The sequence below is a fragment of the Coregonus clupeaformis genome, chromosome 14 (genome assembly GCF_020615455.1).
Source record: "Coregonus clupeaformis isolate EN_2021a chromosome 14, ASM2061545v1, whole genome shotgun sequence".
NCBI classification, from domain to species: Eukaryota; Metazoa; Chordata; class Actinopteri; order Salmoniformes; family Salmonidae; genus Coregonus; species Coregonus clupeaformis.
The window spans coordinates 8336966-8350185 of NC_059205.1; the positions used below are offsets into that span (position 1 = coordinate 8336966).

General features: G+C 41.1%; 1 protein-coding gene across 2 annotated transcripts in view; it reads right to left on the reverse strand.

The window, feature by feature from the left end:
- The window catches only part of LOC121580664 (KN motif and ankyrin repeat domain-containing protein 2), a 34747-nt gene that overhangs the window by 6564 nt on the left and 14963 nt on the right, over positions 1–13220 (reverse strand). For both annotated transcript variants that reach the window (XM_041895642.2, XM_041895643.2), the window contains 4 exons: positions 11361–11436; positions 6900–7259; positions 6600–6684; positions 676–895 (listed from right to left, as the gene is read on the reverse strand). In XM_041895642.2, the coding sequence (XP_041751576.2) occupies positions 676–895; positions 6600–6684; positions 6900–7259; positions 11361–11436 (741 nt within the window). The remainder of the gene's footprint in view (positions 1–675; positions 896–6599; positions 6685–6899; positions 7260–11360; positions 11437–13220) is intronic.

Consider the following 13220-nt stretch of genomic DNA (forward strand, 5'->3'; position numbering starts at 1 on the left):
ATACACGTGTGGAACCATGTAGATACACTGTGGAACCATGTAGATACAATGTGGAACCATGTAGATACAATGTGGAACCATGTAGATACAATGTGGAACCATGTAGATACAATGTGGAACCATGTAGATACAATGTGGAACCATGTAGATACAATGTGGAACCATGTAGATACACGTGTGGAACCATGTAGATACAATGTGGAACCATGTAGATACAATGTGGAACCATGTAGATACACGTGTGGAACCATGTAGATACAATGTGGAACCATGTAGATACACTGTGGAACCATGTAGATACAATGTGGAACCATGTAGATGCACTGTGGAACCATGTAGATACAATGTGGAACCATGTAGATACACGTGTGGAACCATGTAGATACAATGTGGAACCATGTAGATACACGTGTGGAACCATGTAGATACAATGTGGAACCATGTAGATACAATGTGGAACCATGTAGATGCACTGTGGAACCATGTAGATACACTGTGGAACCATGTAGATACAATGTGGAACCATGTAGATATCCCATACAGTGAGTGTTTATGTACACATACTGTCCTACCTTTACCATACTCATAATAGTGGAATAACACACACACACACACACACACACACACACACACACACACACACACACACACACACACACACACAGTGGTACCTACCTGTGTCCAGTAGCAGGCTGACAATGGGGTAGTTGGTGTGAGACACGCTGTAGTGCAGCACTGTGTTGCCGTTGTCGTCAGCCATGTTAACTAGGAAGGGGAGGAGCGAGGGCGTGGCCGTCCTCACCTCTCTGAGGTACACAGACACCGTATTGGCCAGGGAGTCCTCCTCAGCCGCCACCCGGAACCAATGCTGGAACAGCACCACCAGGCCCCGCCTCTGGGGAACAGACAGAAGTTAACCGGGGAGTGTTAGTTCGGGGCTAGGACAAAAGCCTGCACACACTGTGGCCCACCTGGACTGGAGTTGCCCAGCCCTGCCATAGACTCCGATCTAAGATCAGTTTCCTGTTTTCCCCCCAAATGGAGGATAAACTGGTCCTAGATCTGTATCTGAGGACTTCTATCCATAACCCTTGGATATTTCAGAGAGAAAATGCATACAGCAGATAGACATGTTAATGATGCTAACAGCAGATAGACATGTTAATGATGCTAACAGCAGATAGACATGTTAATGATGCTAACAGCTGATAGACATGTTAATGATGCTAACAGCAGATAGACATGTTAATGATGTTAGTGACGAGACCTCTGGTGGCATGTCTTGTGGGGTATGCATGGGTGTCCGAGCTGTGAGCCAAAAGTTCAAACAGACAGCTCGGTGCATTCAACATGTCAATACTTCTCATAAATACAGTGAGGGAAAAACGTATTTGATCCCCTGCTGATTTTGTACGTAGGTTTATTTGAACAGTGAGAGACAGAATAACAACAACAAAAATCCAGAAAAACGCATGTCAAAAATGTTATACATTGATTTGCATTTTAATGAGGGAAATAAGTATTTGACCCCCTCTCAATCAGAAAGATTTCTGGCTCCCAGGTGACTTTTATACAGGTAACGAGCTGAGATTAGGAGCACACTCTTAAAGGGAGCGCTCCTAATCTCAGTTTGTTACCTGTATAAAAGACATCTGTCCACAGAAGCAATCAATCAATCAGATTCCAAACTCTCCACCATGACCAAGATCAAAGAGCTCTCCAAGGATGTCAGGGACAAGATTGTAGACCTACACAAGGCTGGAATGGGCTACAAGACCATCGCCAAGCAGCTTGGTGAGAAGGTGTCAACAATTGGTGAGATTATTCGCAAATGGAAGAAACACAAAATAACTGTCAATCTCCCTCGACCTGGGGTTCTATGCAAGATCTCACCTCGTGGAGTTGCAATGATCATGAGAACGGTGAGGAATCAGCCCAGAACTATACGGGAGGATCTTGTCAATGATCTCAAGGCAGCTGGGACCATAGTCACCAAGAAAACAATTGGTAACACACTACGCCGTGAAGGACTGAAATCCTGCAGCGCACGCAAGGTCCCCCTGCTCAAGAAAGCACATATACAGGCCCGTCTGAAGTTGAGAGGAGAACTGGGTGAAAGTGTTGTGGTCAGATGAGACCAAAATCGAGCTCTTTGGCATCAACTCAACTCGCCGTGTTTGGAGGAGGAGGAATGCTGCCTATGACTGTAAACTCAACTTCCAGACTCACATAAAGAATCTCCAATCCAAAGTTAAATCTAGAATCGGCTTCCTATTTCGCAAAAAAGCCTCCTTCACTCATGCTGCCAAACATGCCCTCGTAAAACTGACTATCCTACCGATCCTTGACTTCGGCGATGTCATTTACAAAATAGCCTCCAACACTCTACTCAGCAAATTGGATGTAGTCTATCACAGTGCCATCCGTTTTGTCTCCAAAGCCCCATACACTACCCACCACTGTGACCTGTACGCTCTTGTTGGCTGGTCCTCACTACATGTCCGTCGTCAAACCCACTGGCTCCAGGCCATCTATAAATCACTGCTAGGCAAATCCCCGCCTTATCTTAGCTCATTGGTCACCATAGCAGCACCCACCAGGTATATCTCACTGGTCATTCCCAAAGCCAACACCTCCTTTGGCCGCCATTCCTTCCAGTTCTCTGCTGCCAATGACTGGAACGAATTGCAAAAATCTCTGAAGCTGGAGACTCTTATCTCCCTCAATAACTTTAAGCATCAGTTGTCAGAGCACCTTACCGATCACTGCACCTGTACACAGCCCATCTGAAATTAGCCCACCCAACTACCTCATCCCTATATTGTTATTTATTTTGCTCTTTTGCACCCCAGTATCTCTATTTGCACATCATCTCTTGCACATCTAGCATTCCAGTGTTAATACTATTGTAATTATTCTGCACTATAGCCTATTTATTGCCTTACCTCCATAACTTGCTACATTTGCACACACTGTATATATATTTTCTGTTGTATTTCTGACTTTGTTTTTTTTACCCCATATGTAACTCTGTGTTGTTTTTATTGCACTACTTTGCTTTATCTTGGCCAGGTCGCAGTTGTAAATGAGAACCTGTTCTCAACTGGCTTACCTGGTTAAATAAAGGTGAAATAAAATAAAAAATGACCCCAAGAACACCATCCCCACCGTCAAACATGGAGGTGGAAACATTATGCTTTGGGGGTGTTTTTCTGCTAAAGGGACAGGACAACTTCACCGCATCAAAGGGACGATGGACGGGGCCATGTACCATCAAATCTTGGGTGAGAACCTCCTTCCCTCAGCCAGGGCATTGAAAATGGGTTGTGGATGGGTATTCCAGCATGACAATGACCCAAAACACATGGCCAAGGCAACAAAGGAGTGGCTCAAGAAGAAGCACATTAAGATCCTGGAGTGGCCTAGCCAGTCTCCAGACCTTAATCCCAGAAAATCTGTGGAGGTAGCTGAAGGTTCGAGTTGCCAAACGTCAGCCTCGAAACCTTAATGACTTGGAGAAGATCTGCAAAGAGGAGTGGGACAAAATCCCTCCTGAGATGTGTGCAAACCTGGTGGCCAACTACAAGAAACGTCTGACCTCTGTGATTGCCAACAAGGGATTTGCCACCAAGTACTAAGTCATGTTTTGCAGAGGGGTCAAATACTTATTTCCCTCATTAAAATGCAAATCAATTATAACATTTTTGACATGCGTTTTTCTGGATTCTTTTGTTGTTATTCTGTCTCTCACTGTTCAAATAAACCTACCATTAAAATTATAGACTGATCATGTCTTTGTCACTGGGCAAATGTACAAAATCAGCAGGGGATCAAATACTTTTTTTCCCTCACTGTACAAGTAGTGATGAAGTCAATCTCTCCTCCACTTTGAGCCAGGAGAGATTGACATGCATAGTATTAATATTAGCTCTCTGTGTACATCCAAGGGCCAGCCGTGCTGCCCTGTTCTGAGCCAATTGCAATTTTCGTAAGTTCTTTTTTTGTGGCACCTGACCACACGACTGAACAGTAGTCCAGGTGTGACAAAACTAGGGCCTGTAGGACCTGCCTTGTTGATAGTGCTGTTAAGAAGGTAGAGCAGCGCTTATTATGGACATACTTCTCCCCATCTTAGCTACTGTTGTATCAATATGTTTTGACCATGACAGTTTACAATCCAGGGTTACTCCAAGCAGTTTAGTCACCTCAACGTGCTCAATTTCCACATTATTTATTACAAGATTTAGTTGAGGTTTAGGGTTTAGTGAATGATTTGTCCCAAATACAATGCGTTTAGTTTTAGAAATATTTAGGACTAACTTATTCCTTGCCACCCACTCTGAAACTAACTGCAACTCTTTGTTAAGTGTTGCAGTCATTTCAGTCGCTGTAGTAGCTGACATGTATAGTGTTGAGTCATCCGCATACATAGACACTCTGGCTTTACTCCAAGCCAGTGGCATGTCGTTAGTAAAGATTGAAAAAAGTAATGGGCCTAGACAGCTGCCCTGGGGAATTCCTGATTCTACCTGGATTATGTTGGAGAGGCTTCCATTAAAGAACACCCTCTGTGTTCTGTTAGACAGGTAACTCTGTATCCACAATATAGCAGGGGGTGTAAAGCCATAATACATACGTTTTTCCAGCAGCAGACTATGATCGATAATGTCAAAAGCCGCAATGAAGTCTAAAAAAACAGCCCCACAATCTTTTTATCATCAATTTCTCTCAGCCAATCATCAGTCATTTGTGTAAGTGCTGTGCTTGTTGAATGTCCTTCCCTATAAGCATGCTGAAAGTTTGTTGTCAATTTGTTTACTGTAAAATAGCATTGTATCTGGTCAAACACAATTTTTTCCAAAAGGTTACTAAGGGTTAGTAACAGGCTGATTGGTCGGCTATTTGAGCCAGTAAAGGGGGCTTTACTATTCTTAGGTAGCGGAATGACTTTTGCTTTCCTCCAAGCCTGGGGGCACACACATTCTAGTAGGCTTCAATTGAAAATATGGCAAATAGGAGTGGCAATATCGTCCGCTATTATCCTCAGTAATTTTCCATCCAAGTTGTCAGACCCCGGTGGCTTGTCATTGTTGAAAGACAACAATCATTTTTTCACCTCTTCCACACTTACTTTACGGAATTCAAAATTACAATGCTTGTCTTTCATAATTTGGTCAGATATACTTGGTGGTGTAGTGTCAGCAATTGTTGCTGTCATGTCATGCCTAAATTTGCTAATCTTGGCAATGAACAAATGATTAAAGTAGTTGGAAAAATCAGTTGGTTTTGTGATGAATGAGCCATCTGATTGAATTAATGATGGAGCTGAGTTTGCCTTTTTTCCCAAAACTTCATTTAAGGTGCTCCAAAGTTTTTTACTATCATTCTTTGTCATTTATCTTTGTTTCATAGTGTAGTTTCTTCTTATTTTTATTCAGTTTAGTCACATGATTTCTGAATTTGCAATACGTTTGGCAATCAGTTGTGCAGCCAGACTTATTTGCCATTCCTTTTGCCTCATCCCTCTCAACCATTAATTTCTAAATTCCTCATCAATCTACAGGGATTTAACAGTTTTTACAGTAATTTTCTTAATGGGTGCATGCTTATTAGTAACTGGAATAAGCAATTTCATAAATGTGTCAAGTGCAGTGTCTGTTTGCTCCTCATTACACACCACGGACCAACATATATTCTTTACATCAACAACATAGGAATCACTACAAAACCTATTGTATGACCTTTTATACACAATATTAGGCCCAGCCTTTGGAACTTTGGTTTTCCTAGATATGGCTACTATATTGTGATTACTTCATCCAATGGATCTGGATACTGCTTTCAAACAAATCTCTGCAGCATTAGTAAAGATATGATCAATACATGTTGATGATTTCATTCCTGTACTGTTTGTAACTACCCTGGTATGCTGGGCAGGCCATTCTTTTGGTTACCATGGCTATGCCCCCATAGGATGACAAAGACCCCATCCACAAGGCACGAGTAAGCCATATGCCATGGCCGTCTCAGTCACCAGATCTCAACCCAGTTGACCACCATCAACAAATGATGTATTTTCTCATGGAAGAATGGTGTCGCATCCCTCCAATAGAGTTCCAGACACTTGTAGAATCTATGCCAAGGTGCATTGAAGCTCTTCTGGCTCGTGGTGGCCCTTTATGTTGGTGTTTCCTTGATTTTGGCAGTTACATTTAAGTCATTTAGCAGACGCTCTTATCCAGAGCGACTAATAGTTAGTGCATACATTTTTTTATATATTTTTTTATACTGGTCCCCCGTGGGAATCGAACCCACAACCCTTGCATGGCAAACGCCATGCTCTACCAACTGAGCTACACGGGACTATAGTTACCTGTACATTTTAATGATGCTAATGAAAGTAATGAGGTGTATAACTATGCTTTTCTTCCATTCATTAAATGAAAAATGACACAAATGATTTCATCTTTAAGACACTGTGTTTGGTAGTGCCTGCCTTATCTGTGTTGACAGCCGTTCATAGAGGTGTTGAATAAGGCTTGTGCAATTAGGTTGTGCCTATAGGTCTATGTCTAAGTGTATTTCTGTACCATACGTACCATTCCATCATTGGGGTTATCAATGTTATCCATGTGATCGTTGACGAAATGACATGCTTCTATGAACTCCCCTTCTACAGCCTCTCTATGAGGAAATAGAATCAGTCCCATGAGTTGGACTGTCAACAATATTAATATACTCTCACTAACATCAATACGTTATAATAAATCGTTTTTTTATTCTGAAAAAATGTCATGGCACTTTTCAAAATTAGGAAATGAATATGCCAAAATTTAAACTGGCAAATCATCAAATTGTATAATTAATGAATGAAATACGATATACTCAGTTCCCCTCACCTGTCTTGTTTGGGATCTGTGTTAGGGTCTGGTTCTGCTTTCATGGTTTCCTCTGGTGTTCTGTCTGTCCTGTTCTGTTCCTTTGGTTCTGCAGCTTCCACATCCCCACCACTATCTGTCTGTTCGTCTGGTTGTGCAGCTTGAGTAGTCTCGTCCGTCGGATTGGTTCCTTCCATCATCTCTTGGCCTGGGCTTGGGTCTCCCTCTTTCTGGTCTCCGTGGTTGGAACCCCTGTGGTCTGCACGTTTCTCTGCCATCTCCCCAGGGTGGAGTTGTCCATACGGTTGTTGCTGCAGGGCTGACATGTCCTCGTTTGCATGCCTCTTACTGTCCAAATCCTCATTTGGTGTCGTTTCAAAGCTAAACACATATCATTAGGAACCAGTTTGTTTTGCCATTACACTATTAGAAAAAAAAAAGGGTTCCAAAAGGGTTCTTCAGCTGTCCGCATATGATAACCCTTTTGGGTTCCATGTAGAACCCGCTGTGGAACCAAAAAGGGTTCTTCAAAGGGTTCTCCTATGTGGAAAGCCAAAGAACCCTTTTAGGTTCTAAATGTACAGCCATCCTGCCAATCTAGCCATATAGAGTGCCTTCAGGAAGTATTCACACCCCTTGACTTATTCCACATTAAGTTGTTACAGACTGAATTCAAAATTGTTTAAATATACAGTGGGGAAAAAAGTATTTAGTCAGCCACCAATTGTGCAAGTTCTCCCACTTAAAAAGATGAGAGAGGCCTGTAATTTCATTCATCATAGGTACACGTCAACTATGACAGACAAAATGAGAGAAAAAATAGCAGAAAATCACATTGTAGGATTTTTTATGAATTTATTTGCAAATTATGGTGGAAAATAAGTATTTGGTCAATAACAAAAGTTTCTCAATACTTTGTTATATACCCTTTGTTGGCAATGACACAGGTCAAACGTTTTCTGTAAGTCTTCACAAGGTTTTCACACACTGTTGCTGGTATTTTTGCCCATTCCTCCATGCAGATCTCCTCTAGAGCAGTGATGTTTTGGGGCTGTCGCTGGGCAACACAGACTTTCAACTCCCTCCAAAGATTTTCTATGGGGTTGAGATCTGGAGACTGGCTAGGCCACTCCAGGACCTTGAAATGCTTCTTACGAAGCCACTCCTTCGTTGCCCGGGCGGTGTGTTTGGGATCATTGTCATGCTGAAAGACCCAGCCACGTTTCATCTTCAATGCCCTTGCTGATAGAAGGAGGTTTTCACTCAAAATATCACGATACATGGCCCCATTCATTCTTTCCTTTACACGGATCAGTCGTCCTGGTCCCTTTGCAGAAAAACAGCCCCAAAGCATGATGTTTCCACCCCCATGCTTCACAGTAGGTATGGTGTTCTTTGGATGCAACTCAGCATTTTGTCCTCCAAACACGACGAGTTGAGTTTTTACCAAAAAGTTCTATTTTGGTTTCATCTGACCATATGACATTCTCCCAATCCTCTTCTGGATCATCCAAATGCACTCTAGCAAACTTCAGACGGGCCTGGACATGTACTGGCTTAAGCAGGGGGACACGTCTGGCACTGCAGGATTTGAGTCCCTGGCGGCGTAGTGTGTTACTGATGGTAGGCTTTGTTACTTTGGTCCCAGCTCTCTGCAGGTCATTCACTAGGTCCCCCCGTGTGGTTCTGGGATTTTTGCTCACCGTTCTTGTGATCATTTTGACCCCACGGGGTGAGACTTGCGTGGAGCCCCAGATCGAGGGAGATTATCAGTGGTCTTGTATGTCTTCCATTTCCTAATAATTGCTCCCACAGTTGATTTCTTCAAACCAAGCTGCTTACCTATTGCTGATTCAGTCTTCCCAGCCTGGTGCAGGTCTACAATTTTGTTTCTGGTGTCCTTTGACAGCTCTTTGGTCTTGGCCATAGTGGAGTTTGGAGTGTGACTGTTTGAGGTTGTGGACAGGTGTCTTTTATACTGATAACAAGTTCAAACAGGTGCCATTAATACAGGTAACGAGTGGAGGACAGAGGAGCCTCTTAAAGAAGAAGTTACAGGTCTGTGAGAGACAGAAATCTTGCTTGTTTGTAGGTGACCAAATACTTATTTTCCACCATAATTTGCAAATAAATTCATTAAAAATCCTACAATGTGATTTTCTGGATTTTTTTTTCTCAATTTGTCTGTCATAGTTGACGTGTACCTATGATGAAAATTACAGGCCTCTCTCATCTTTTTAAGTGGGAGAACTTGCACAATTGGTGGCTGACTAAATACATTTTTTCCCCACTGTATGTTTTTCTCACCCTTCTTTTTCTCACCCATAATGACAAAGTGAAAATATTTTTTTGAAATTTTAGCAAATGTATTGCCATATATTTTCAAGCCGATTTAAGTCAAAACTGTAACTAGGCAACTCGGGAACATTCAATGCCGTCTTCGTAAGCAACTCCAGTGTACACTGAGTGTACAAAACATTACTAACACCTGCTCTTTCCATGACAGACTGACCAGGTGAATGCAGGTGAAGGCTATGATCCCTTATTGATGTCACTTGTTAAATCTACTTCAATCAGTGTAGATGAAGGGTAGGAGACAGGTTAAATAAGAATTGTTAAGCCTAGAGACAATTGAGACATGGAGTTGTGCCATTAAGAGGGTGAATGCGCAAGACAAGATTTAAGTACCTTTGAACGGGGTATGGTAGTAGGTGCCAGGCGCGCCGGTTTGACTGTGTCAAGAACTGCAACGCTGCCTGGTTTTTCATACCCAACAGTTTCCTGTGTGTATCAAGAATGGTCCACTACCCAAAGGACATCCAGCCAGCTTGACACAACTGTGGGAAGCATTGGAGTGAATGTGGGCCAGCATCCCTGTGGAATGCTTTCGACACCTTGTAGAGTCCATGCCCCGATGAATTGAGGCTGTTCTGAGGGCAACTCAATATTAAGAAGATTTTCCTAATGTTTTGTACACTCAGTGTATATTCGGCCTTATGTTTTAGGTTATTGTCCTGCTGTAAGGTGTATTTGTCTCCCAGTGTCTGTTGGAAAGCAGACTGAACCAGGTTTTCCTCTAAGACGTTGCCTGTGGTTACAGCTGTATTCCATTTCTTTTTATCCTAAAAAAACTCCCTAGTCCTTGCCGATGACAAGCATACCCATAACATGATGCAGCCACCACCATGCTTGAAAATATGAAGAATAGTACTCAGTGATGTGTTGGATTTGCCCCAAACATAAGACTTTGTATTCAGGACATAAAGTTAATTTCTTTGTCACATTTTTTGCAGTTTTACTTTAGTGCCTTATTGCAAACAGGATGCATGTTTTGGAATATTTTTATTCTGTACAGGCTTTCTTCTTTTCACTCTGTCATTTAGGTTAGTATTGTGGAGTAACTACAATGTTGTTGATCCATCCTCAGTTTTCTCCTATCACAGCCATTAAACTCTGTAACTGTTTTAAAGTCACCATTGGCCTCATGGTGAAATCCATGAGTGGTTTCCTTCCTATCCGGCAACTGAGTTAGGTGGACACCTGTATCTTTGTAGTAACTGGGTGTATTGTATATAGCCTCGTTACTGTATATAGCCTCGTTACTGTATATAGCCTCGTTACTGTATATAGCCTCTCTACTGCTGCTCTTTCATTTATAAAAAATAAATAAAAAATCTGTTTTTTACTTAACACTTATTTTTCTTAAAACTGCATTGTTGGTTAAGGGCTTGTAAGTAAGCATTTCATTGTAAGGTCTACACCTGTTGTATTTGGCGCATGTGACAAATACAATTTGATTTGATTTGACTGATACACCATCCAAAGTGTAATTAATAACTTCACCATGCTCAAAGGGATATTCATTGTCTGCTTTTAAATTTTTACCCATCTACCAATAGGTGCCCTTCTTTGTGAGGCATTGGAAAACCTCCCTGGTCTTTGTGGTTGAATCTGTGTTTGAAATTCACTTCTCGACTGGGGGTACAGAGATGAGGTAATCGTTTAAAAAATCATGTTAAACACTATTATTGCACACAGAGTGAGTCCATGCAACTTATTATGTGACTTGTTAAGCACATTTTTACTCCTAAACTTTAGGCTTGCCATATCAAAGGGGTTGAATACTTATTGACTTAAGACATTTAATCTTTTCATTTTTTATTAATTTGTGAACATTTCTAAAAACATAATTCCACTTTGACATTATGGAGTATTGTGTGTAGGCCAGTGACACAAAATCTCAATTTAATCCATTTTAAATTCAGGCTGTAACACAACAAAATGTGAAAAAGTCAAGGGGTGTGAATACTTTCTGAAGGCACTGTACAAGGGGTTTTCATAGCTAAACGCAGACAGTACCAAACTAGTGTTGCCGCACAGTAAAATCTTCAGGGTTAGCCATAAGTTGGTCATAAATTCAGAGGGTGATGCTCAAGTTAGTTATTTGTAAACAACATATACATCAGGAGACTGGTGTCTTACCCTCTGCTCACACCAGCAAAGTGGAGGTTCTTTGACAGCCGAGCACTCCCATTTCTCTTCATGATGGATGTTGGGACTAGGAGAGAAAAAGACATGACTAGGATTGCAAAACTACTGGTAAAAGCTATGGCAATCTATAGGAACGTTGGTAATTTATACTTTAATAACTTTAAACAAATGTATTCATATATAGTATTCTTTTTATATATCTGTGCCCATGAGTTTCTAGTGCAGTGGTTCCCAACCAGGGGTAATAAGACCCCTGGGGGTACTTGGTCTATCCACAGGGGGTACTTGAGAAGACTCATGAGACCAGAGGCCTACTGGTAAAATGCACATGAGGGGGTACTTCAGGGGTACTCCGGGCAGAGCAAAATTCAGTTGGTGGTACAGTAACCAAAAGAGGTTGGGAACTACTGCTCTAGTGAATAGGCCATTTAATTCAAGAGAAAATTGCCTACTTAATGAAATAAGCATCTAATCAACAATGGCATTATTTGCCAATAACTATGCAACTCTTCCAACTATTTAGTTTTTTCACAACTGCCACCAGTTTGGCACCAGAACATTTAAAACAAAGACATATTGACATAGTAATACAAATACAGTATAAAGGATATTTCATGCTGAAACCCTCATATTAAACACCAATGGTATTCACTAAGTTGATGGTTTATATTTGTATTTGTTATTTTAAAATATTCTTATTTGATTATTTAATATATTTAACATGTGATAAGGCCACACAGAGGGCCAGAGATAATTACAGACACCTGTGATCATCTAAAGTACCCAAAAAGGCCACTAGATAAAATTCCTAAAATAACTTGAAAGTTACCACAATTCTGGTAGTTTACTGGTAAACTTCAGAAGTTTCCAGTAATATACCCTCCCTTTGCAACCCTAGACGAGACGGAATAATGTTTTAAGGCGTAGGAGCTGTTAAATCACACGGTCTCACTTTGAATACAACAACGGCTAAACAAACAACAACAACTAAAGGGTTGGTGAAGCTTGAACCCTTCATAAAAGCTACATAATTGTAAATGCTTTGCAAATTGTTGTCCTTTCAGGTGGGACCAACCACACAGTATGACATAGACATGGAAATAGACAGTCCTTAAACATACTCCATTATACATGGTTGGTAGCCTAATAGCAATGGGAAGCTTTGATAACTTTCTTTGCTTTAATAAGACACACGAGTCTGGTGAGTTGTGTCCTCAGCAGCTTTGAATTGTCTTTTGCACGAGAACAAAATAATTATGAGTGCTAGTATAAAGGCGGAAAAGGGAAGTGCTTGTAGGGACTGAGTCATTCCAATATGGCAAAAATAAAATCCTTCATAAAGTGCCTACAGGAAGAGAGAGCTACACATCTATCAGGCATAAAGCCAGGCCAAATATAACCATTCATTTACACTGCATGGTAACATTGTGGGTCTCGATGTGAGAGAGGCAAGTAAAGTTGTCAAAAAATGGTCTCTTTGACATGGTAATAAAATTTGTGTGCAGGGAATTCCCGTAATTGACTCGCAAATCTGACCTAATCGTTCATGCTAGATGGAGAAATAGCTCAAAGCTGTGAGTTAAATGTGCTGACGTGACGTGAATGGGGTTTAACAAACATTGGGAATCGATTGCGTTACACTTTGAAATTCAAATGAGTTCGAAAATGTCTACCTTATAAAAGACAAAAGAGCTCTGTGCTATAAAATTAGCATTGGAATTCAATTAGCTTTATAAGGAACCTGAGAAGATAATTCCTTTTTCCAAATAACTTCTCTTTTTATATTTAATTGAAAATATTTAGCGTCAGTGTAGACTGTCAATTATTGGCCAGGTTCCCAGTCCTAGATCA